Source organism: Apis cerana, linkage group LG16 (assembly GCF_029169275.1).
Source record: "Apis cerana isolate GH-2021 linkage group LG16, AcerK_1.0, whole genome shotgun sequence".
NCBI lineage: Eukaryota > Metazoa > Arthropoda > Insecta > Hymenoptera > Apidae > Apis > Apis cerana.
Window position 1 is genome coordinate 3,081,348 of NC_083867.1, and position 26,718 is coordinate 3,108,065.

The 26,718-nt window shown below is 30.1% G+C and overlaps 3 protein-coding genes and 1 long non-coding RNA gene across 13 annotated transcripts in view; 2 read left to right on the plus strand and 2 right to left on the minus strand.

Annotated features, from left to right (window-relative positions):
- The first annotated feature begins 956 nt into the window (after window positions 1-956).
- LOC108000462 (glutamine-dependent NAD(+) synthetase) lies at window positions 957-13,931 on the plus strand. Its single transcript, XM_017060810.3, has 13 exons — window positions 957-1,483; window positions 9,598-9,793; window positions 10,217-10,472; window positions 10,587-10,779; window positions 11,137-11,377; window positions 11,478-11,717; window positions 11,818-11,933; window positions 11,991-12,295; window positions 12,415-12,623; window positions 12,703-12,928; window positions 12,997-13,173; window positions 13,255-13,357; window positions 13,639-13,931. Exons 2-13 carry the CDS (start codon window positions 9,648-9,650, stop codon window positions 13,665-13,667), a joined length of 2,241 nt encoding a protein of 746 aa, XP_016916299.1. The 5' UTR covers window positions 957-1,483; window positions 9,598-9,647; the 3' UTR covers window positions 13,668-13,931.
- LOC108000461 (cytosolic carboxypeptidase 2-like) lies at window positions 1,598-8,394 on the minus strand. 2 transcript variants are annotated; one of them, XM_017060809.3, is made up of 15 exons: window positions 7,761-8,394; window positions 7,032-7,249; window positions 6,519-6,671; window positions 5,929-6,221; window positions 5,680-5,826; window positions 5,349-5,460; window positions 4,830-5,072; window positions 4,335-4,667; window positions 3,612-3,839; window positions 3,439-3,530; window positions 3,133-3,367; window positions 2,970-3,066; window positions 2,698-2,896; window positions 2,410-2,613; window positions 1,598-2,324 (listed from the first exon to the last, which is right to left on the minus strand). In XM_017060809.3, exons 1-15 carry the CDS (start codon window positions 7,831-7,833, stop codon window positions 1,724-1,726), a joined length of 3,228 nt encoding a protein of 1,075 aa, XP_016916298.1. In that variant the 5' UTR covers window positions 7,834-8,394; the 3' UTR covers window positions 1,598-1,723. The 2 variants fall into 2 exon arrangements, with proteins under 2 accessions (XP_016916298.1, XP_061942406.1); XM_062086422.1 differs by lacking the exon at window positions 7,761-8,394 and having other exon boundaries at window positions 6,519-6,622; window positions 7,032-7,185.
- A 96-nt stretch (window positions 13,932-14,027) lies between the features above and the next one.
- The window catches only part of LOC108000485 (transcriptional regulator ovo), a 28,520-nt gene continuing 15,829 nt past the window's right edge, over window positions 14,028-26,718 (minus strand). The window contains exons 3-11 of one of the 8 annotated variants that reach the window (XM_062086423.1): window positions 24,042-24,466; window positions 22,852-23,326; window positions 21,752-22,301; window positions 20,321-20,598; window positions 19,560-19,786; window positions 18,668-18,805; window positions 18,150-18,449; window positions 17,758-17,916; window positions 14,028-16,334 (exon numbers count right to left, since the gene is read on the minus strand). In XM_062086423.1, coding sequence (XP_061942407.1) covers window positions 16,203-16,334; window positions 17,758-17,916; window positions 18,150-18,449; window positions 18,668-18,805; window positions 19,560-19,786; window positions 20,321-20,598; window positions 21,752-22,301; window positions 22,852-23,326; window positions 24,042-24,466 — 2,684 coding nt within the window. In that variant the 3' untranslated portion in view covers window positions 14,028-16,202. Of the gene's footprint in view, window positions 17,339-17,757; window positions 17,917-18,149; window positions 18,450-18,667; window positions 18,806-19,559; window positions 19,787-20,320; window positions 20,599-21,751; window positions 22,302-22,851; window positions 23,327-24,041; window positions 24,467-26,718 lie in introns of all 8 variants that reach the window. The other 7 variants (XM_062086424.1, XM_017060847.3, XM_062086427.1 and 4 more) reach the window with 7 other exon arrangements.
- LOC108000486 (uncharacterized) lies at window positions 22,150-24,738 on the plus strand. 2 transcript variants are annotated; one of them, XR_001766559.3, is made up of 4 exons: window positions 22,150-22,290; window positions 22,889-23,565; window positions 23,752-24,014; window positions 24,098-24,738. It is a non-coding gene; the product is annotated as an uncharacterized LOC108000486 (long non-coding RNA). The 2 variants fall into 2 exon arrangements; XR_003698228.2 differs by having other exon boundaries at window positions 22,153-22,290; window positions 22,824-23,565.

A 26,718-nucleotide genomic window follows, 5' to 3' on the forward strand; every position in this document is an offset into this window, starting at 1 on the left:
AAAAAGATAAAAATAAAGTAAAAATTAGTGCCATCTCTAGAATGTCTTAGATAAAATAAATGCAAACAAGGAAAGAAAATAATAGGAAAAGAATAAAAATAGGGTAAGAATTAATTTTTTGAGTGCCAAAGATATCTCTTCAAAGATAAAGTAGTGTAAAAAACTGATAATCAGCGCCATCTTTTAAATGCTAAAAATATTTCTTTAAAAATAAATTAAGAATTAAAGATTAGCGTCATCTTTTGAGTGCATTTAAAAAGATGTTTTTTTATACTCAAAAGATGACGTTGATTTTCAATTTTTTATACTATTTCTAAAGAAATATCTTTGGCATTCGAGAGATGGCATTAATGGTTAATTCTTATTCTATCTATTCTTTTTCTATTATTTGTTTTCGTTATTTGATTCGTTTTATCTTCTAAAAGTGACACTAATTGCACAATTTTTATCTTATTTTTGTCTTTCATTATTTGCTTTTTCTGTTTATATTTATTCTTGATATGAACATTTTATTATTTTTTTAAAAAGTGTAATATATTCTAATCTTTAATTTAAAAAAAAAAATATAAATATTATATTTTTAACTTTATAATGTATTTTAGGAGAATGCAAAATACGTATATACAATTTAAAACACTGTTCGATGATAATACTGAATATTAATAGTTTAAATAAATAAATTTGGAAAGCAATATAATTTATAAATAAAAAAACATATTAGAGACATATTTTTATTCGTATTATTTATATGAAATACAGATGCATAAGATGAAATATATATAATATTTTTTATGATGTCAATATATATGTATATATATATTATATATAGTATTAATTCATTTAATAAAATAAATACAAAGAAATAATAAAGATCGTTAAAATATATTTTCATTTATTTATTTTATTAATGGCAGTTGAAATATTTAAAGCAAAAAATTTAATCACACATATGATTATCTACAATTCTGTGACTTGTATCAGATGGCAGCACCTTGTTAAAAACAGTAATTGTTTTTACGATAGTTAAATTCACGATTAAAAATCTTTTTAAGATCCCAATATTAGTGACGAATGTAATATAGTGATTCTTGAACAGAATTTCGTTGCTTTATGTGCAAATTGTGTTAAAAACTTAAAAAGTTCAATAACAATATAATATATTGAAAAGTTTCAAATTAAGTTTTTTAAAAATTTATACATTTTAAAAGATTTTCATTAAATAAAGACCATTTTAAAAATACATTTCCATTAGACGATTTATTATAACAGTGATAAATTGTTTTAACGGAAATTGGGATTAAAAATGTTGATAAGAATTTGTGAGGTTATGTTTTTGTTGAATCGTAAATTCATCAATTTCTCGTAAAAAACACATGGAAAAATAGCACGATTTTCGCGCATGTCATTTAAATAACGCGGGATTAATATTTGAAAACAATTTTTGATATTTGTTCTTTTTATCCCGTTTAATCGGCGGAAAATTGTAAGTATATTGATTAATTATTTTATGCTTTAATTTATATATTGGAAAGATTCGTTACATAACAATTGAAGTTTTTAATCGAATGATGATAAAGAATGATACATTCAAAAAGCATTAATTTTATATTATCTTTATTATTAGATATAACAAATATTTACGAAGTATATTTAAAAATTCGAATAAGAACTTCAATTATGAAATGTGTTGATCAAAGTATCAATGTACATTTTATCAAATCTTTTACGTATTGCGTAACGTATTAGCGCTAATTGCACGTTTTTTCTTTCCTGTTACGGCAGTCGATTTTATCTTTTTTGATTGTTTCTTTTTTTTATATTTTTTCTTTAAAATTTCTTGTGTATGAGAATTAGCAGAATCATCTGATGAAAAACTGTCGCATAAAGGAACAATTAAAGGTTGTAACTGTATGCGAGATCGCGAATGTGTCTGCAAATGCATTTCGGATTTTGCGATACTCGATATTTTTCCCCCATGAGAAACAGAACCACTTTTGCGATGTTTTCTTTTGTATTCGTTTTTAAGTTGTCGCGTTTGTACTTTAGAAGGCATTTCGAGCGTAACTAATTTTAAAGAATCTGCTTTAATAGTTAAAAAAGATGTTTTACCACGACGCATTTCTTCCATTCTAGAATTGGTCATTTTCTGCCACTTAAGAGGTACTTTCTTTTTCTTAGCTTTCTGTTCAATATTCTGGAGTTGGTTTTCTAATCCCAAATTAGTATCATTTGAATATATCGATTTTTTATATTTATTTTGTATTTCTTTTGTATTACTTTTCATAGTAAAATATTCAAAAAATTGCAATTTTTTCATATCTCTTCTAAAATAGAAATAAAACAAAATATTGAATATTTAAATTTACTATTTAAATATTTACCAATAATGTTTAAGAAAATGTAGCATACTTTAACAATGCCTCACTATCTGTTTTATCCTGTCTTAACGCCATATTGGATATACCCCAACTTAATGGTTCCCGTACAAAAGGATGCGCGATATTCTTTTCTATATTTTCTGTAACTCCCATCCATATTTGTTGTCGCAGTGAACTAACTTTAATTTGTATATCCTGACTCCTTAATGCAACAGGGGAACGATGCCTCAATGTCCTATACAAATTTAAACATATAATTACTATTATTTATAAATTTTAATATTTTTTTCTCAAAACATTTTTCCCTGACATATTTCACCTGACCAAGCGAAGACAATGCGACTCTCTGCTCGTTTTTGGTTTCTCCTTCATAACGCTGAAATTTTCGTCCAATGATATGCTACGGGATCTCGCTATTTCCGGCAACACTAAACTATCATTGGTGACATCATCCGTTCCCTTCTGCATAAATTGAATAGCATCTTCTTTGGAATATCCGAGAATTTTTGCCGAACAATCTGATAAAGACGAACCTTATTCACATATTTTTTACTTTACATTATTTTCAATTATGATGATACGATACATTACGTTCTTGTTTCGTCGAGTCTTCATCCGCTGAATCATTATACTCGCAAAAATCGCTACCAGGATCTGTAGTTGGCAGATCCATTACTGCTCTTCTGGTCTAAATATTAAGCCACATTTTGTACGCGAAGAAACAGAAAGAAATTAAAAATATTTCAAATTTTACCAGCATCCTTCTTCGTCGAAGATAATAGCTTCTGTTAGTGGCCGTTCCCTTTTTGCTCCTTCTTTTACTCAATTCTAAGCTTCGAAGGGGAATGAACGTCGGCGTAGGCGGTGGTGCGCATAGATATTGGGGTGAAACAATCGGTTGCCTCACGGTATAGGCCCATGTGCCCTCCGAGAATCCTATTTCTTCTTCTTCTGAGATTGAATTATCTTGTGATGTGTTTCCTTCATCGCTAACAAATAATAATTATGCATGTCTCTGGTATGAGGGAGTGATATGTTTTAACGTTGAAATGATGACTACCTGGAGTAGTCAGTTAAGTCGATGTTAGTCGGTTCCTCGGCACTCGAACCACCCTTCATTAATCTGATTATTATTTTGTTCCGAAGCCTTTCCTTTGCATGTTCCAATTAATAAGTTATCGCGATTAATACGTAGATCCAGTCAATATATCGTAAGAATATATGGTAATTTACCTTGATGGGATCTGGATCAAAAAAATCCAACAAAGTTTCGCAAAATACTTTTCCAATTTGCTCGTAATCTTGAGTAGAAAAATGGGTCCCAGATCTAGAACCTATTTTTGTTCCTCCCATCGATGCCTCCATCGTGTAACTGTTCTGCACCCCCATAGACCAAACTACAACCCTTCCTGTACCCTCTTTACCCTTCTCCATGTGAAATTTGCAATTTTCGAAAGAGAACTGAAAAAATTAAATTTTTGTTCCAGATTTAAGTTTAACAGGGAACGAGAAATACGATAAGTTTATTTTTAATTAACCGATTTTTTTCTCAAGAATTGGAATTTCTTCAGAAGAGACACATACAAAAACATATAGTTATTCCACAAGTCGATGAGGATTAATTTCAAACTTTTTTATAATAAAGTCGAAATTTACTTGGAATTAACTCTTGAAGAATCAATCTATCGTCGATTTATTTTTAGGTTATTTTATGCAAACATAAGATATACATGGTAAAAATATAAAATAGGAACCCCTTTTTTTTCTTATCTCGTTCATAAGAAATGTTTCTTTTTTCTCGATTTCTAAAGTGAGGGAAATCGACAAAAAATTCGTAACACGTTTCGATTTCGATCGTGGTTAATTAAGCAATATTGCACTTGTTATTAACCTTATTACCATTTTACAGTGTAAAAATTCACAATGTAAAATAAATGTACGACTTAAATCACTTACTTTATCAGCTGCATTCTTGTGCAGCATTAGAGGGAACACTTGCTCGGAAAGTCTGATATGCGAAGCGGTTTTTTTGCTCTCACAACCGTAAATGAATATGTTGTGCTTCCTAGAGTGGGCGTGGAGGTCGCAATAAATTGCCACTCCGCATTCTTCCAATAATCGGCGAATCATTAATTTCGTGTGCCATATGGAGGGATAGCTTTCTCTCATCACGGTTCTGTATTGTCTGTTCAAATCTCTCCCCGACAACGAGCAACGATTGTTGCCTACGATGACTCCATCTGGATTCAGCATAGGAACTAATTTGAACACAAATCTTTCACGAAGCACCTGCGTTCGTTAAAAATCTTTCTCAATACGTTTGTCGAGATGCATTTTAGTTTATAGACAATACAAACAATACATTTTAATGATATTTGAAGAAAAGAAGCAGTGAAATTAAGATTAAAGTTAAAATTAAAATTATGATGTTGATCTCTGAAAAATACACACTCTGGCTTGATTCGATTCTCCGGTTAAAAAATCAATGATCCCTTTCATCGTCCAGCTAGATGGTGTTTCACCAGGATGCACTCTTGCCGTGATAACGATACCTCTTTTTCTTTGTACTTCCTCGTACGTAGGGGCAGTAATCGTTAAATAGTAAACCCCATTTCCTGCCAGTGTACGGCATAATAATCTCAACTTGGTATATCTAGATTTTATGGGATCGGCGACTAGTTTGCTGAGATATTCCTAAAAATTTTCCAATGATTTTCTTCGTGTATATCAAGGTAAGGAAAAAAATTTCCTTTGCTATTCCTAATTTGTTCATTTTAAATATCAATAAATTTGTGATATAAGAATAAAGAAATTAATGAAAAATATATTGCAGCATCTTAGAGACAAGTCTACATTACATATTTGATGAATATTTATTATTTGTTGCCACATGCTGTCTCTAACAATAAGTTTCAACGAATTAACTCAATCAATTTAATAAGAAAAAATACAAACGTGCTCTGTTGTTACCTGTAAATCGGTATAAGTATATGGATAACAATGTGCCAAATAGACAGTGTCTCTGTCGTGAGGAAAAGAAATGTTAAACGTTAATGTATGTTTTTCTTTTTCCTCGTCGCTTCTGAAAAACAAAATAAACTTGTAATAAAAATTAGGAATATTCTGAAACCCGATATTAAACAATATTAAATTTACAATTAATATTTTGTATATCAAAAAATTATTATTATTATTATTATCATTAATTGCCAATGAATTTGTACAATTTGAATAATTCTTAAAATTGAAAAGTTAAAATTTTAATTCTTGACAAAACTTCTGAGTAGACAATAACACGTACGATGAATCATTTCTGTAATAAGCGATATTTTCTCCGCATCTTCTCCAACCGACAGCTCGTTTCTTGGCGTCTTCTATTGAATACAAAAGTGGTCGAAGACCTTCGTTGTACAGGCTTTCTTCTTTGCTCAGATTCACAATAGACAATCTGAAATCGTTTCAAGTTTTCTCAACTTATAATACATAATATTAATATATTAATCCTCTTATAATAAAAAGTTTAAATGATATTTAAAAATGAAAAGTTCACCTATAATTCGTTCTACTTCTTGTATTCGATATTCTAAAGTAATACCACTGCGTGTGCCTTTGAGTGTAAAGATCTTTTCTAAGATAGAGTTGATAATACGTGTCCGTGATCTTCACCACTTTACAAAGATTTCCAGATTCGAAACGGGATTCAAAATGTAAGTCCGTGTTAGTATCCGCTACATCAGCCACTTTGGTCAATAGGAACACATTATTGCTAGTGTCAACATCCTTTGACTCGTTCTCATCCAAATTCGTTGGGACTGTGTTTCCGCCTACGCAAGATCTACTGAACTGTTAAACGAATATAAATTATTAATCTTTCAAAAATCTCATTGATTTAAAACTGGAAATAAAATTTGAAATAATTTGAAACAAAATACGATAATCCTTCATTGCACAATAGAGATCAGGATGGTATCATTTATTCAGAAAGATAAGAAGAAATTATGGAGAATAATTTATTTGCAAAATCTATCATGTAATTATGAAAATATTATTTCTTATTTTTCAAAAATCTATTTTCCCCAGTTCTTGTTAATATATAAAACGTATAATTATTATCATCGTGGACCAGTATCGTCGACTCACATAACTGGTGACACCAGTTGGGTGATATCGAAATATCACAGTCCCGAGCTCATCTCCTAATGGCTTTGGTTTCGGTTCCTTTCCGGTGGGCACGTAGAATGGTTCTGGAACGAGTGGAGCGTATTCAATGTGTCGTACTCTTTCTGGAAGTACCTAAAATATTAATTATTCAGTTACATTGTTCGAATAACGAACGAGTCAAATTATTAAAAAAATTATTGAAAATAAAAATTTTATTAATATTGATACAATGTTCCTTTTTTAATTTTCTTATTAATAATTATTTGAACAAGAATTTAATTCAATGATGTATAAAGAATTTTATTATTATTTATTTTTTACTTTATTATTTGAAATAATAAAAAATTTGATAAATAAATTACTTGAAAATAATATATTTCTCAAGTAAGAATTTTAAAATTTATTTACAGATATCCTGATTTTAAATTGCTCTCTTTTTTAATATTAAGTGTCATTGAGCTATCTTTGTAATTAAATAAGTTACTTACATACCTCGCATTCTGTAGGCCATCTAGCAGCTTCGCGAGTAATTCCATCTATTATGCAATGAGTGTCCAACAAGCTTCTAAGAGTCTCTTGCGAATGATTATCTCTGGTTCCAAATGGAATAGAGAACAACGATAATTCCGTTTCTCGTCGTGGTATCTCACATTGTCCCAACTGCAGCAATTGCAATTCTTGAAGTTTTTTTAAATTTGCCAGCGTACTGCCTGTTTTAATTAACAACGAATTCTATTATTATTAATATAATGAATGTTATTCTATTTACTTGCAATAAATGCACTCATAATTTCCAATGATGACTCTAATTCTAAATTTTAGTAAAATATTTTGATAATATAAAATTGTAAATAATAAATTGTAAATATGAAGTTTAAGTTGAAGGATTGATACATCAAATAAATATCAAATGATAAAAATTTTTTTATATAGGAAAATATAAAATATAAAATTTCATTTTAAACGAAAATATAATGGTGTAAGAAATGTTACTTTATTTCGAGTAATATATTATTTAAATAATAATAATATATTTAAAAGATAAATTATTTTAATGTCAAAGATATTTTCATTCTCTACAATATATTTTTTTTTATATTTTTTGGTTTAAATTTGAGACAAATCTTTTATTTTCTTATTCTTTAAATAATATTTTAAAATTTATTTGCAAATATTTCTGCTTGTTATATTGTAAATATGTTATACAAGGATTAAACTTACCAGGAACCGGTTGAATCGGGAAAAGCATAGCTTGAAGTTCCTTCACCTTGCTACCAGTCGAAAGATCTTTCATTTTTCGTTATCTTCCATCAGCTTCGTCATTTTTCTCTTCGTCCTTCAACTTTATTGTCTCGAAACTTTCAAACTTATTTTCGCTCAAATTGCAATCAATCATCCAAAAAAGTTTTCCATCCAACAAACACTTTGCAATCGTGTTCATTTTCTCCAATTTTTATTCCTATATATTTTATAGAGATCTTTTTTTAATCATTTGTCCAATCAAATCTTTGATCATTCTTTAAGTGCATCATTTCAAATTTCATTGAATGTTGTAGGATTAATCAGTTTGATGTGTTCCCTGAACGAATTTAGCGCGTGAACTGCCAGCAGGAAAATACGCCTTTCAGTGAAAAGGAATGTAAAAGCTGACTTGTCGATTGCCTGACAACGGAGAAATAGGGGCGGAGCTTTCTCGTTCATCGCTCTGATGAATGATCATTTGCATGGAATAAGAAAAATAAATTGTTGAAACGGATGAAATTGAAATTAATATTTTCATCTCTTTGAATGATACAGGATTTTGCGTATAATTATATAAATAAATAGTATTTTAAATGAATATTCTAACACCAACTTATATATAAATATTATGTACACCAAAATGAATATTTCATTGAAATTATTTCTTATAATTATATAATAATGATATAATTATAGTTATATTTTTTATGAATTATTTCATTGAATTAGAAGATAATAATAATGAGAAAATATATAATTTAAATAGTAGTTTTTAACTTTAATATTATTAGTTCAGTATAAATATATTAAAGTCTTATTATTGTACAATATTAGTATCTTTGTATACAAAAATGTCAATTGAGATGTATTCATTAAATTATAATTAATTTAATTTTGCATTAGATGAAGCGAGATAGAAAATGGTTTTATCTTTGCCACACTGTCGCTTATTTTCGTTTTGTTTCATTTAATTGATAAACTTAAATTGATTATAATTTAAAAAGAATAAATTTGAATCAATATTTTCGTATACCAATTTATATATTTTATATTATTATATTATATTTAATATTGTTAATATAATATAACATAAATAATTAAATTTTTCTATTTTAAATATTTAAGAAATAAAAAATGAAAAATAGAACATAATTAAATACTTATTTTCAATTAAAAATAAATATTTTATTTTTATATTTTTCATGAATATTATAATATGTTCTATCTTATCAAATCTGAATATAAATACTAAATAATACCTACTTGTCAGTGATTAAATAACTTATTTTAAATTTTTCTCAACTTTAGAATTTTATTTTGGTTCATTGTAAAAATGATGTTATCGATTTTTTTTATCATGTTATCAATTCTTTCAAACTCAATCTTTGCAATTGAATATCTTAACATGCTAACATGGAGGAATTTTTGTAATTTAGAAAGATTAATTGTGACAGGATATGATTTATCAGAAAACAATATTAATTTAAAAACATTCGTCGGCAATGTCTTCAAATGTTTCTTTTGCTTAGTCGCATGAAACAGCTAAGCAATTTACTTATACATCCCTTTCCTGACTGAAAATTATTGATCAATCAAGTTTGTCTGACTCAAGAATGGATATGCTGTTATTTCCTCGGCGAACATTCCTTCCACTAATCAATGAGCTTTCAATTGATAGACAAGAATCGATCGATCGTCCATTTATCGATATTCATTGTATCTTTCCAATTATATAAATGTTTACGTTACAATTTCCAAGTAATTTTTTCGCTTTTCTATTATATATAAAATTATACTGTTTTTTCTGTTTTTACAGATAGATCACATTAATTTTCGTTTTATTTGAAATATTCGAAAAAGAAAAAGATGGGCCGAACGGTGACAGTGGCAGTTTGCACGCTAAATCAATGGGCATTGGACTTTGACGGAAATTCTAGAAGAATTTTACAGAGTATTCAAGAAGCTAAAGATGCTGGCGCTACCTACAGAAGCGGACCAGAGTTAGAAATTTGGTAAATTTCTTCTTCTCTAAAAAAAAAGCAATCATTCACTTAATGTGAAATTTGTAATATATATTTTCATTCATAATATATAGAATTTTTTTCTGTATAATATATAAATAAATTTAAAAATAGTATTCAAAGTTATATTTATAGACACAAACTGAATGAAGAAATATGAATTATGAAAGAATGAAAACATTAGTAGTCAAGAATAATAAAAGAGTTATAAAAGAAATATTGAAAAAAAAAATTAATTCTTTTATTATTATTAATGAAATATGCATTATTATAATACACTTACAAATATAATAAAATTTAATGAAATTTATTAATGATTTATTAATTCTTTTTAAAAAATAAGAAAAATTAAGAAAGTGTTCATGTGTAAAATAGGTAGTATAAATTAAAAACATCATTTATTTCTTTTTACAGTGGTTATAGTTGTGAGGACCATTTTTATGAATCAGACACGTTATTCCATAGCTGGGAAGTACTTGCAATGATTCTTAAATCGACCGTTGCCGAAGACATGCTTATCGATGTCGGTATGCCAGTCATGCATAAAAATGTAACGTATAATTGTAGAGTGGCTTTTCTGAATCGACGAATTCTGCTCATCAGACCCAAGATGCAAATGTGCGAGGACGGCAATTATAGAGAATCTAGATGGTTCTCGCCGTGGACAAAGGTTATTTTTTGAAATTCTTATGATATATACGAATAATTCCCGACCTTCTAATCTTAGTCTCAATATTATGTAAATTGTAAATCGTTCGGTACTAATTATTAATTATTTATATAGGAACGTATGGTGGAGGATTACTTTCTACCTAGAATGATCTCTCAGATCACCAATCAAACAGTGGTGCCGTTTGGCGATGCTGTTATTTCGACTAGAGACACATGTGTAGGTTTTGAAATATGCGAAGAATTATGGAATCCCATGAGCAATCATATTCCAATGTCTTTGGATGGTGTTGAAATTATCGCAAACGGTAGCTGAAAATGTTATTTAGTACATGCACAGTACTACAGAGTTTTAGAGTTAATTTTTTTCTTAAAGTATCAATTAAACTAATGACCATTATTTCTAATATTTAATAATTTATTTGAACACATATCATACAAATTTTTATATGTGAAATTTTTGTTAACATAATTTTAATAATGCCATAGATTTATCAGATTATCAGATTAGGTTGAAAATTAAAGAGGAATAAAAATAAAATTGTTTTCTTGAGAAGTAATTTTAATATAAATCCAATTCTAAAACTTTGTAAATGCATCATATATAATAAGCTTAATTTTTAATTTTTTTTTAAAGAAGAACTTATATAATTTTGTTTTTGAAGGTAGTGGCTCATATTTTGAATTACGGAAAGCATATGTCACTGTGGACTTAGTTAAATCAGCTACATTTAAATCTGGTGGTTGTTATATGTTTAGTAATTTGAGGGGTTGTGATGGTGCTAGAGTTTATTTTAATGGGGGCTCTTGCATTGCTTTAAATGGTCAGATTTTAAATCGTGGCAAACAGTTTGCTTTGGATGAAGTAGAAATCATTGTTGCGACTTTTGATTTGGAAGACATAAGGTCTGTAATATTTACTAAAATTGAATTATAACTTTAAAAATTGTAATATTCGTTAAAATTTAATTTCAATTTAATCCAATTGTTTATTTTTCTTTTATAGGAGTTATAGAAACAATATTAGATCAAGATCGCATCTAGCAGCCAGATCACCAAGTTACCCACGTGTAAAAGTAGATTTTGCTTTAACTTCCGAAAATTTGATTTCCACTCCTCCAGATCGACCGATCGATATAGATCTAGGTCCTTACGAAAATGAAAATATAACGGGAAAACTCTCTTATCATACTGTTAATGAAGAAATTTCAATGGCACCTGCTTGCTGGCTTTGGGATTACTTGAGGTTCGTTTATTTATACATAATTGAAGTTATATTTAATATAATTTAATCGTTTTGATTTTTGATCTAAACGTTTTTTATTGTTTTTTTTTTTTTTAAAAAGGCGTTCTTGCCAAGGTGGTTTTTTTTTACCTTTAAGTGGTGGTGTTGATTCAGCTTCATCAGCATGTATGGTTTATTCTATGTGTGATATGATAGTGAACTCTGTTAAAAAAGGAGGTATGTATTATTATTTCTTTAATCATAAGAGGATATATTTAATAAATGATTAATCAGACTTACAGGTATTATCTGACATCAGGAAAATAGTTGGTGATTTTGAATATGTACCAACTGATCCAAAACAACTATGCAATATTCTTCTAGTCACATGTTATATGGCAACTGAAAACTCATCTGCTGAAACAAAAACACGAGCTGCCGAACTTGCTAACCAAATTGGTTCTTATCATCATAGTATAATTATTGACGCTGCTGTATCTGCTATTTTATCCATTTTCCAACAAGTCGCTAAACTAACACCAAGATTTAAAGTGCAAGGAGGATCTCCTAGAGAAAATTTAGCTCTACAAAATATACAAGTTAGTTTCTACTTTTTTATAATTTTTATAAAAAAAAAAATAAATAAGTTTTAAATTATTTTTAAATTATTAATTTAAGTAAGTTAAAGCTTTAAATTATTTATCATAATTTTTTTAAGGCTCGTTTAAGAATGGTAATATCTTATTTGTTTGCTCAATTGATGCTCTGGGTTAGAGGACGACCAGGTGGTCTTCTAGTATTAGGAAGCAGTAATGTTGACGAGGCGCTTCGAGGATACTTCACCAAATATGATTGTAGTAGTGCTGATATCAATCCTATTGGTGGAATAGCAAAGAATGATTTAAAATCGTTCCTTTCTTACTTTAGGTTAATATTTTAATAAAATTTTAATATTTTTTAAAAACTTTCTTTTTTAAATATATATGAATTATTAATTCTGTTTTAGAAAGAAACATGGAATAACGGCTTTAGATAATATTTTGGATGCTCCTCCAACTGCAGAATTAGAACCTCTTCAAGCAGGGCAACTTGCACAGCTCGATGAAATTGATATGGGTATGACATATCAAGAACTCGGTATTTTCGGACGTTTAAGAAAACAAGATTGTGCTGGACCCTTTACAATGTTTTGCAGACTTGTCCATATGTGGGATAAATGTACTTCAAAAGAAGTAACTAATCACTTAGTCCTTGTCGCTCCAAAATGTACCGACATTTTTAAATTTGGATTCATTTATAGGTAGCAGATAAGGTGAAACATTTTTATAGATGTTATGCAATAAATCGGCATAAAATGACTATCTTAACACCATCCTGTCATGCAGAAACTTATAGTCCAGACGATAACAGATTTGATCATCGACCTTTTTTATACAATCATACATGGAAATGGCAGTTTAATGCAATTGACGAACAGGTTGATTATACTAGAATGTAAAATATACATCTAAAATAAGTCAAGATCATTTTTTTAAAAAAAAAAATCAATTTATTATAGGTGAAACGTTTTCTCGACGAAGAGAAATCACCGAGAGGTCAAAAGGATGCGCCGAAGGTACCGATGAAGCCCAGATACATGATGCTCAGCTCCGTAATTAGTAGTGAGTAAATAAACAAAAAAAAAAAAGTGTACATTATCGCTGACCAAGCTCGAATCGTGGAGAAGGCAAAAGCATTGTGAAATCATCTCTAAGAGAATGATTTCCTTGCATATTTATCGAGCTAAACAGCGTTGATCGACGAATAAGACCATCGATTCCGGAAAGTCGAACGGGCCGCCGACAAACGACCACCCAGTAATTTTGACCCACCGTGCGCATACTTGTTTGTTCTTCATCTCTACCGAAAAATCATCACACATCGGCATCATTCTTTGTTGCAGATAAAACACATCCTGGAGTAGTAGTTTAACCGTAGCAGTAGCTCTCTCTGTCTCTTATCATTTTGATATTGCAGCCTTGCAAATGCATCGAAACACAAGCTTGCTAACCGACCGTTCGTACGATCGACGAATTCCTCATTGCATCGGCGCTGTTTCACACATTAAAAATCTTTCTACAAAGAAAATTTGGCTACACTTTATCGTGAGGAAACTCGTAACTGGAAGGATCATATGATTTACAGATTGTATTATATTAATGCAATTAAATGTGAGTAAACGTATATTTATGCAAATCGTGTAATTAATTTTTATAATATCCTTCTTCGAATCATTTTATAAATAAGGTAAAATAATTAAAAATTAATTAAAAATAAATTTAGTTGCGGGAATAGATATAATTAATGTTACTTTTATTATCTTTTCCATTTCACTACACAGACAGCCGCATTTGTAACCGCATTTCATATGATAGTATCAATAAATGACAAATGGATTGAGAGCCTAGATCGATATCTTGATTTAGGTAGTTTAATGTTTCTTCAAGTTTTTTTAAAATGCGATATACACAATATATTAAACAATCATGGGCATTTTATTTCCATGCATACTATATAACTCGTATACTTAGCGAGTCATATGTACAATTTGACACTCATTCAAAAATTTAAACGTACATGGCGCACTATACCAATCCTCGGTTTTTCAACAAAGAAAAAAAAAAAGTTGTTCTTGTAGACAATGATAACGACGATATATATTTACTTTTATTTATATATGTATGTATCTATATATGTAATACATATGTATATTATGTATATATGTATATATATATATAGATAATATATATATATAAATATATATTTATATATTATTAATAATGTCAATATAATCAAAATTATTAATATATCAATAATATTATAATATTAAACATTACAATATACTAGGCGGTGATAATCTTGACAAGTTAAAACGTCAAGATGAATAATTATTGGTAAATATTGGTATAAATGGTAGCAGGTATAAATGGAAATTTCTATTAATAATGATAATAAAAATATCTAGGCTAATAGTTTGGACAATACTGGACGTAAATTAAATAATCATAATTGAAATAATATTAATAATAATAATTAATAATAATAATGATAATAATTAATAATAATAATAATAATTAATAATAATACATAATAAAATAATATTCTAGATAATAAAAAGATTGCGACGAGAAATATATATTTTATTTTCGAGTATTCTCAAAGGACACAACGCGGATAAAATATGTGTACATTATCAATACGAAAAAAAGGTACTGAATAATCAAAGATTAAAACTTTATATTTCATCTCGTGCAACCCAATATTTTATAATAGTTACTATATACAAACCACCACAATATATTTCCATTCATTATACTATAAAATAAATTTAAAAAAGATTTCGAAGATGAAATATCTCTTGGAAATATTTATGAAACTATTTACACGAATTAGCTGAAGCTTAACATTATTTGAAAAATTAGAAAATAATTTTAATACGTACACTTCAAACCACTTTTCGTTGTTATTTATTTTAGCTTTCATTCATTCATTTTTAATTATTTAAAAATCTAACGTATAATATGCTTAAAAATTATTGCAAATTTTTGCAAATTCCAAGTATTTTAATCTAATATTTCTTAAATCAGACTTAAATTATACTATACATCACGTATACCTCAAATACATCATCTTTTATCTATTTCAAGAAATCTAGCGATTTTTTTTATGTATATATTTCTTATATTTCCTCTTTTATATTTCAATATTACATTAATCCCTTTAGAATCTAATTTTTGTTTTTATTATTAATCGATTTGTTTACAAATTAAAATTGCAATTTATACAAATATTATATTGATCGTGTACTTTAGTCAGCACCCGATTCATTCCTAAAAAAAAAAAAAAAATATATACCCGTTTCGTGGACTAAAATTCGGTTTGTTACCAGGTCGTCATTATCATTATTATCATTATGTATGTGAATTGAAATTTAATTTGTTAAATTATTTTACTGAAAAAGAATCATTTCTTTAACAACAAGTCGAGTCGAGAATTGATTTGTATGTATCTATTGCTATTGCATTGAACCATGTGTAACCCAAATTAACATATGTCCTACCACCGCAGAATTGCACGAAATCCCATTGTGTATATGTGTACATAATTATATGATGATAATCAAAATCTAATCTTTCGGATATAATTTGTATCACTTTAGAAATATTATATTACCAATAAATGCCAATAAATATATTTATATATATATATATATGTAATGATAAAATAATAGGAATAGATTTTTTAAAATGATGTTTCAAATTTACGGTTTATTTTTATGCTATTGATATTGTGATATTATGCGATATTATTATTAGACCGTGGAAGCCTTAAACAAATGTACTCTTTTCGCTCGATTTTTTTAAATATAAAAATTTTGATACTTTAAAAGTAGAAATCGTATTGAAGTCAAAAATAATAAAAAAAAAATATCAATTATTGCTTAATATGAATTCAAAAAATGTATATTTATGCGTGTAATCTCACTCCATTATACCGGTGCATATCCCATGAAAGAACCAAAGTGCAAAAAGCGAAATCTTGGAGTAATGAAGTAAAATCGTGTCTTATATCACAGATTTCCCAAGGTGCGTTAGTCATCTACTAAAAAAAAAAAAATTTCCGCGATATGTTTCCCCGAACGCATCAGTCAAAACGAGGAATGCAACGATTAAAATTATAAGAAACGATTACTTCGAGACACGATATGTTCGTCAAAGAAGTATATCGTTATCTCGGTGTAACAAAAATTTAGAGAAATATCTGACATATCTCTGAAATATCCCCAATATCAGATATTTCTACATAATTTTTCACCTTCCAAGTCGGAAAGCAACGTAACTTGCCGTGCATCGCTAAAAGAAAAAAAAAAAAATCGTTCGAAAAAATCAATTGGTATCCCATCTCGTGCAAAAAAAAAAATCTTATCAACGAGAAGAAATAATCATCATTCCTGAAACGTTCAATCCGAGTTTTCAGGTGTTTCATTCTTTACGGCTGACTTGTGTTTTTTTTTTCTATAATCTAAAATATATATCATAGTCTATACATATACACGTGTACATTATATATATATATATATATTATATATATATATATATAAACTTAAGATCGATAAAATTTAAAAAAGATCTGTATGTGTATGTACTCGGTAGCGCAATACTGTGTATACAAATATGCTCTTTCGTTTTTCGTCTAGGTCTGAAAGTCACGAGTCTGTTTTAAATCTTATAGAAAATTGCGATTTTTTTTTTTTTTAGAATTTTTTAACATAATCTGATCGTCATCGGCCCTCGATGCTGTTACGTGTCACCGCTAAAGGGGGGGGGAGCCACCTACAGGTACTTTTCGCGCGACGTTTACTTCGGGATTCGATGGCATTTAGATCGAGTTCTTCTAAAATCGGAGCCAGCTATCCTCTTCTTTTCTCCATTTCGCCATTTTTCTTCTTTCTTCTTCCTCAGTTTTCGTATTAGTCATCAGAAACTGGAAGCTCGGCCCAGATGCAACAACGTTGAGGAGCGTTGAAGAGGCGCTTCAAGGCTTTTCGAGGCCGATTTTACACAGCTGTCCGTATTCCGCGAGTCCCGTTGCAACAGGCCACCCTGAAGAGTTACATGACCAAGAACAATTTCGTGTTCTTGTATCTGCTATTCTTTTGTTTGAATATTCAGATTTCGTTCTCGTGTCTTCGTATTCTACATGTCATTTTATTATATTTATCTATTTATTTTTATCGCTCTTAGGAAACTATAACCTTTTTCTCTTTCGATTCATTTTATATTTCTTCGTTCATGCATTTCCCTTCCCACCCTTTCCTATCAATCTAGCTTTATAATTTTTAATTTTGAATATTCTTTTTTTTCTATTTTTTTATTTTTTTTTATTTTTTGTTTCTCCCAAGGTACAAAGAAACATGTAATTATGTTTTCTCGTTACCTTTTATTATTATTTTTTTTTTTTTATTTATATGACGACATTTTAAATTGTCATACTATACTCTAATCGGAGTCTACGTGCGCACCTGGAGCAGCATGTTGGCGAAATTGCTGTTGGTGAACTTGAAATGTCGCTTATCGTAAAATTTCAACAAAGCCGGGCTGTATGGATGCTTATCTTTCAAATGTAGGTAGTGTACCTCCGGTTCCTGTGTTGTATGACCACACTCTTCACATACATATACCTAAATAGAGCAAATAAAAAATTAGTACAAATTATCATTATTAAATTTCATATATTCATACATTCATGTTTTATATATTCGTGTAACAAATAAATTTGAAGAAAAAATTTGGTAAGTTTTGGTTATGTGAACGGACATATATATGTATACATGTAATTTTAGTATATTTATTAAGTGTATTTAAGGTAACTTTATTTATAAAGTAAGTGAAACGAACAAATTCGAATTAATACCTTTGTTCGACGTTCTTTATACGCATATTGATGTTGAACACCATGAACTTTAAGACAATGACTTTCCAAGGAACATCTCTGCGTAAAGCTCTTTTCACAAAGATTGCATTTATATGGTCGAACACCAGTATGTGTTCTAGTATGCCTCTTCAAATCAAACGTATCATTAAAACCTTTACCACAAAATGTACATAAGTAACGTTTCACATCGCTATGACATTTCATGTGACGATTTAACAATCGTTGCAAACTGAAATTTTTGCTGCACACACGGCATGTGAAACGATTTGGATCGTCATCCTGAAAAATCAAAAATTTTCTTAAATCGTTTATTATCTTTTATAACCTTGAATTATCAAGCAAATATAATCGCATAAAATATATAACAAAAGTGGAACACTAATCGGGAACTAGAATCTAGGTGTGTAAATCTACAGCTTATGGAATGCTAATCTTGAGACAAGTTAATAAAATTATACAGTATATAGGGAGGAAAAGCGTCAAAGAATGATGTTTACCTTGCCAGGCGGAGGTCGAGTTGCTCTCTCCTCCTCGCGATTAGCTGCTGCCTGTCTCTGACCCTCAATCGCGAGTGGATTTTTAATTCCGTGGCCACCGTTCACGAACTCCAGTTGACAGTCACCAGGTAACCCCAGCTATAAAAGAAAAACAATGAATTCTATCGGTATATATCCTTCTCACAATTAAATCGGTGACAGTGGATGAAGCACTCAATTTGATTGGCATTGCATAATTGTGTATATGCATAGACTTTAATGCAGTTTCCTATGAAATTAAACTTTTGTATAAAGTTGTATAAACCATTATCTTTTTTTGTATTTAGTTTATTTTTGTAGTTTTCAATTGTCTATATGGCAATGTTTAAGCATTTTGGAATGTTATACAGAAAAATTAGTATGTTTGCAGAAAACTTGATAACTTTTTAAATTTTAAATAATTTGCACAAACAAATGAGAAATTAAGAAAATATTACGTTACAATATATATAAAATCTTAGCTTTTTAATAAAAATTCCTTATTTTTTAATTTTTATAGAAATATGGTAATTCTTTTATCAATAAACTCAAAAGTAATGCTATCATTTAATTCTGAATGGTAATAAAGTTTCTAATCTTGCTTATAATAACATGGTATATTCAATCCTAAATGATATTCAATTTTTATTTGTATGTTTACAATAATTTTCCATCTTTGACAATTGTTTTACATCTTAATCCGAATGTGTTGAGAGACGAAAAAAGTTGTATGAAGACAAAGGAGAAAGGAGAGGCAAGCTTTCGAATTAACGAACAAAACAGTGCCATACAGATTCAATTAGTCGCATTCAATTTACTAAATTTACTAAAGAAATAAAGTATGCTTTTGCCTGTATCAATTTCGGGTGCTTACCCTTTGCTGCAGTACACCGACCCGTTGCGTCAGCGGTGGTTCTCCGGCTGGACCTGATTGCACAGTATTTACCGATGCCGAAGATACAGTGGCTGCTGGGCTAGGCGCATGCTCCATCAAAGCGCAAGATGGCGACGTACTAGTAGAAGCAGCATCTAACGAACAGCTCGCTGCTCCGGGACTTGGTAAACTTCCACCCACACTACTACCTGAATCGAGTTCCAGACCTTAAAGTCAATACAATTGAATCTTTAATACTTTAAAAAGCACCTATATTTAAATAATTTGTAATTAATTTGCAATTACATTAATGCTTTCATAAGTGGAAATATTTCAAAACAAATTAATGACAATTAAGAAGTAGCATATGATTTTTTCCATATTGAATTTCTCAATTTCATTTCGTTCAATTTGTTTTTATAATATTTTTACAACAGTGACAAGAGAAAAAAGTATATAAATAGAAGAAAAAGAATAAGCAATCTAAAAATAAAAATACGTATAGATATTATTACGATATGATATTATTATTATCAATTTCAAAAATCATCTTAACTATATTGTGCTTAGTTTTATTTTGATTTCATTTTTATCGATAAAATCATATGAATATGATGAATATATTCTTACAAAAAATAATTTCAAGTTATATTGAGATGTACAATTATAACCACTTATGAAATCATTATTGTTAAAATAAAGTGATTTGTACAAGTTGTTTCATGAAGAATGAAACGGAAAAAAGCTATATAAACACTAACCACTACCGGTGAAGCTTAATCCCGGACTGAGTAATCCTTGATGTTGTTGTTGATGAGGTGAAGTGGACGTTGTTTGTTGTTGCTGTTGTTGTTGCTGTAACTGCACCTGTATCTGCAATTGTTGTAGCTGTGGTTCGGATTGGTGTTGATGATTCTGATTAATGTGAAGAGCGAGTTCGGGTCGTTCTTTCGAAACGGATTGATAACTCGATTCGCCCGTGGCATAAGTTAATCCTAATTTCGAAGTGCTGAAATGTTGAGGAGCCGCCGTGTAGTGTCTGAACAAAAATGATTATTCATTTGTATTATTTAACAATAGCGAACAAGTTTCATTCGTTTTAATCCTTCAAAATTATTTATAATAACGTTCTAAAATAATGTTCTTTGCAATTGAACTTCTTTCTGAAAAGATTAATTGCTGTAATGTGATATAAAGTGATCATATTTGTCAGTTTAAAATAATTGTTATTTTAAATCATTCATAATTAATAAACTTATTAATTTAAACAAAAATTATTTACTTTTTGATTTCAAATTATAAGTGACTCGTCATAATGATTTAATGTTAAAATAAATAATAACATAAGATATATACATTAGGATACCTAAATATTTGAAAATTAATACCTTATAAAATAAATAAAAATTAAATTACATTTAATTGTATAAAATAAATTAATGGTTTATCGTGTTCAATATTGCTTCGAAAATAAGCTTTTCAAAATTTGATATTTATTTTTCTTACACAATCTTATAATATTAGCGATCGAATTTTTTCTATATTTATATTCTGAATCGATACTCTTTGTTGTTGATTTTATAATTACATATATATATTTCAAATACAAAAATATTTATCGAGAACTAATCGACAATTGATTTAAGTCGCAATTATCCATTGGTTTTGCTTAACGTTTAAATATTACATTTTTAAATACTGATTAGATAGAAAAAAGAATCAGGCTATTGAAAAAATGAATATTCACACTTTTCAGATAAAAATAAAAATAAAATGAATGTATAGTATACTTTCATAAAAAATTGCTTTTTTAAAATATTCTTATCAAAAAAATTTGAACAATCGATACATATCGTGAATATTTAACATAGTCACACGTAATTCGTCATCTGAACAAGTAAACAGAAAATAGTAGTGAAAATTCAAGTACTATTTACATTGAAATACAAAAAATAATTAAATCTATGTATTGTGAAGAATACTTTCAATTAAATTTAGTATTAAAAGTTTAAGTTCACTCACAATTGTTGATTACTTTTTTAATGAATTACAAACAAAACAAAGCAAATAGACAATTTAAAAGTCCAATAAAATTCGAAATGTACGATCACTTTACGTGGCGTGAATCATATCATGTGCACAGTTTAAAAGCAGTTCAATTTCGAAGATTATATATGGTCCATAATACTTACCTCGATGTATCGAAGCTTCTAGTCAAGGCCATGCTATGCTCCGGGAAGGGGTCAACACTTGGTTCTACAGGAGTTGTCATTTGTCCATTATCTTGACCGATCCCGCTTCCAGCTGAAGCTGGCGAGTGTAATGATTCTTCCAAAAGATCGTTGCTACCATCTTCAGCCGGTAATCTCGGTAGGAAGAGATCTGCAGCGTCACTTAAACTTTCTAAGAGGGCGGTATGATCGGAAGGCGAACTAAATGTTAGAGTAGCAGTGAACTGAAGAGGGTCCACCACTGCGCCAGTCACCATATCTACCATCATTCCCGTATCAGTCATGTCATATGTGCCATATTGTCCGGATAACAAATCATTCGCTTGAATTTTGTACGGCGATAAATCTTCTTCCTCCTTTAACGTCAAACCATACGAGGCGCAAACATTTTGCAATAGGGAGTATTGCTTGCCTTCTTGAGCGTTGTATTGGGAATGCTGCGAGTTTACGTCCTGCTGACCGGTGTCGCATTCCATCCCTACTGTGGGTGATGGTGTCAGGTATCCATTTCCTGAAACGATTATTTTATTTAACTAAAGTTTAACTAGAATTATTTAACGTAGAAATTATTTTATCGATTTATTTGAAATATTTAATTGCCAATTATCACTCTAAATAATTTTCAACACTGTTCCTTTCTTTCCAATATATGCGAAAATATTTTCATATATATAATTTACACGATATATTTTCGATACATTTCATATATATTAATCGTACAAGTTTTAAGCCAAGATCAAACATTGGAAAATTTAATCTAAATATTAAAAATATGAAAAAGAATATTATCTGAAAATATTATGATTCTTTCTTTTATTTTTTTATTTAATTAATCAAATAAACATTATATCCTAATCAAACGAATATGATGTATACCGATATACAAAATATTTTTGCATATTTTGAAAATTAAGAGTAAACCGTTGCCCGGAAGAGCGATGTTGACAAAATATTTCAAGGATATATCGCTGATCGTAATTAATAACATGATTCCTATTTCGAACAATTGATTCGTCTATCCTCTAAATTCCAGAATAAAAACATTTCGTTGAAAATCGTACCTTGAGTACTGTTATACTGATTCGCAAAGTTCGCCAGATTGTTGCCGCCTTTTAGAGATTCGTAGAACGGCGGCAAAGAACCAGTTGGCGGTGAGCTCGGTCCGTAATTTCCCCGGCCGCCGTTTCCTCCGGGATTCATTCCACCGCCGGCACCTCCGCCCACAGCACCGCCACCTCCGCTACCGCCCGTAGCCGCTCCTCCTCCGCAGTAACTACCACTTCCGCCTGAATTCGAAGAGGAGGAACTGCCCGAGTTGTTCGAGGTGTTGCTGGACCCGGAACTGCTGCTCCCTCCGGAATTGGACGTTCTTCCGTGACCGGCGGCTGCGTGGACCACTTGGGGACCGGACAGTCTCATGGCCAGGAGAGGCCTGGCAATCGAGTTACCTATCGCGCGTGACACTTTTGCGCCTTCGCGGCCTCGCTCCTCGTCCTCTTCCTTTCTCTTCGGCACAGCGTAATCGATAGGTTGCTCCTGCAAAGATAACGAGTAACGTCAGCTGTCACGCATTTCTGAGGATTGCTCGGGACTGGTGGTATGGTATTAACATATGTTCCTATTGGTATTCATAAAATTCTTCCTGGTATGCTGGCGCGGGGAGACGGACGAGCGGGGCGGAAAAGTTTAGCCTTGATGAGGTGTTAACCACTACTGTTACGAAGGACAAACACCGCGAGCTATATATATATTGATAATAATGGAGTATTTATAACGTAAGTATTTCAGTAATCACAGAAAGTATAATTTGAAAATTTTTTTTTTTCTTTTATAACATTATTTCAATAATAATATTAAATAAATTCGATATTGAAATTACGTTTTTAAAATCGGTTTATTCGAAATTGGAACTAATTTTGTTTTTTTTTTTTTTTTTTTTTGTTTAACGAATCGAAGAACAGAATCGATAATACATTTTTCAACGATCACTCATTTATTTATCACGGTTAACTCGAGTTATTATCGCGTTGTCCAAGATGAAATTTAGGATAAGGATTTTTACCAGAGGATTTATTTTATATAATTACTGTTTATTTACGATTAAATCATAAATTTGATAATTCGGTAAATGTGCCAATTAACGATCGTTTTAAAATTGGAAACGTATGAAAAAAAATGTAAACTGTTGAGAGAGAAAGAGAGAGACATCAGCTCGGCAAAAAACGTATGTAAAACGAAAAGATATAATTACTTGTTCTGGTTCTTGAGTTTGTGGCACTTCGATCTTATCTTCTCTTCTCGATGCAGATTGACTTTGGGAAGGAGGAACCCTTTGAATGACCGAGACTCGTGTGGGCGGTTCGACTCTGGGCGTTTTCGGAGGAGTACTTGGTCTGGGCAATACCAATTTTTCCGATTTCGTAAGGAATTGTGTGGCATCACTAGAAGAGGGCGCAATTGGGGGATTGCTGTACTCCTTGCGCTCCGCCCTGGTTAAAACATGACCTCTGCTTCCATACGGGATATCTCCGCCGAGGATACTCGAGATAAATCGTCTGGGTGGCGTATTAGTCGGAGTATTTGTCGATTGCCATTGAGGGGGTGGAGACGAAGCCGGACTGCTACTGCGAAGCGATTCCGGGGTCGTCGCCCGATCATCATCCGTTTTCTCGCGATCTATAAATCGTATTATTATCATTACATGTTATAATCTTCCTGTATATCGAATCTCCGACATCTTTTCTTGCAATTTTCAATCCTTTCTTTTCTTATCTTGTTCTTGCTTATCTTCTTTTCTCATATTAAATCTTGAAAAAATTGTAACTTTTTCTTGACTCTTCATAAAAAAAAATGTTTCTATTCAAAATAAAATAATAAACGTTAAATTAATTTATCCTGTAAATGGGTTATTATTCGATATTGTTTGAGATAATAAACAAATAAATCAAAAGTTTCGCTGTTTAAGAATTTACTTTCATAACCGGAGACTTAATTCTACTCTACGAGAGACCGATGCATTCGAGTCAAGCTCGAAACGAGATCGTGGTAAATATCTCGAAACTTTCTTTCCTTTTCGAATGTTAATAAAATATTAGTTTGATGAACTGCTTAGAACAGTCGATGAGATTAAATGAAATCACCGCTTCACCATTCGCAGAAGCGGTGATTTCTCGAGTGAGTTTTAATGATAGGTTTAGATATAGCGTCGCTGATCGAGGACAAATTATGAGGCAGTGCGTGAAGGACGTGCGGAAAGAGAGTATAGCATACGGTACCTACGAACCCCCTCAAGGTTGCTCGTAAATTCAGCCATCCCGACTTCATGAGAATCCATATTGTAACCGTTTGCTCATTACCTATTCCAGACGTGTTGGACATTGAAATTTCGTCGGCAAAACCGAACTAAATTTGCGAATTTTAATCTTTTCTTTCGTATTCCGAGAATAGTTTCACGAGAAAACCGTTGGCGAACTTTTGTTCGAGAAAATGAAAATTGCACGCAAAAGAATTAAAATAATTATAAATAAATTCGTTTAAACTAACAAGAATTTGTTACAAATATTAAAATGTTTTATTAATCTTATTGCGAATATGAGAAAGTATAAATTGTGTATATCAGTTTTAAAACTTCATCAAACTTTGAATCATAACGTAATATTATCTATTATATAAATAATAAAATTATAATATTCGTAAATTTTCTGCAAATATATATATATATATATATATATATATAAATACAGTAAATTGATTCACTTATAACAATTTGTTACAAATATTAAAATGTTTTATTAATCTTATTGCGAATATGAGAAAGTATAAATTGTGTATATCAGTTTTAAAACTTCATCAAACTTTGAATCATAACGTAATATTATCTATTATATAAATAATAAAATTATAATATTCGTAAATTTTCTGCAAATATATATATATATATAAATACAGTAAATTAATTCACTTATGAAGTCGAGAAAATTATTATACTATAAATTACTACTTTCTCAATACATCTAATATCTCTAACATATAAGTTCTACAAAAGATTGTATTTAATATTTTTAATACCTAATATTTAATTTAACGTAATATCTAATTTATATAATCTAACCTAACTTAATAATAATAATATCTTGACAAATTCTTTAATTAACTCCCTATTTCATTTCATTCTCGATATCAAATAACAATAACCTTGGAAGTACAAGTTAAAAAGAGTTTACGCGTTTCGGTATTCGTGCAACTTTCTATCGTTCGACGATCATGTTTATGACGGGTAAACGCGAGCGCGAGGAGCGCCCTCCAAGGACGTGGAAGGCAATTACACGCAGTCACGAATCGTTTGATCGGTGGGACGCGTTTAGTAATTTCTGTTTCCATTATCGGAGGCCCGCTTGCGTCTGCGTTCTCTTGACTTTGACACCGACTCTGTTTCGCGAATGGAGCACGAGGACATCGTGTCGGCCGGCGAAGCCATTCGAGCGTAAACCAGGAAACCGACCGCGAGGACACGCCGCTTTTTGCGAGCACGTGCGCGCCGAGTATGGGACCAGTCACGAGGAAAGCCATTTCCGCTCCTCGCTTTTAATCACTCTTTCAACGATCGAAGTATCCAACGATTTGATTCTATTGGCTTATGATCGGTCAATTAGGAATCAATTATGTAATTGCTGAAATATTTACACAAATATTCAAGCATCGATATAATTTTGATCTCCGATGTTCTATATTTAGAATAAACATGTATAAAAGCAATGTTTTGCAATAATTTTAACTTAGATTAGATATATGTAAGATAGATGTAAGAAAATATTTGATTTTAATGTAAATATTCAAGAGTAAGATGTCCTTTTTAATGAATGATTTTAAAAACAATTTGATTCGTAGAAAATTATTTTTTATTAATGAACGAGGTTTCCATTCCTGCT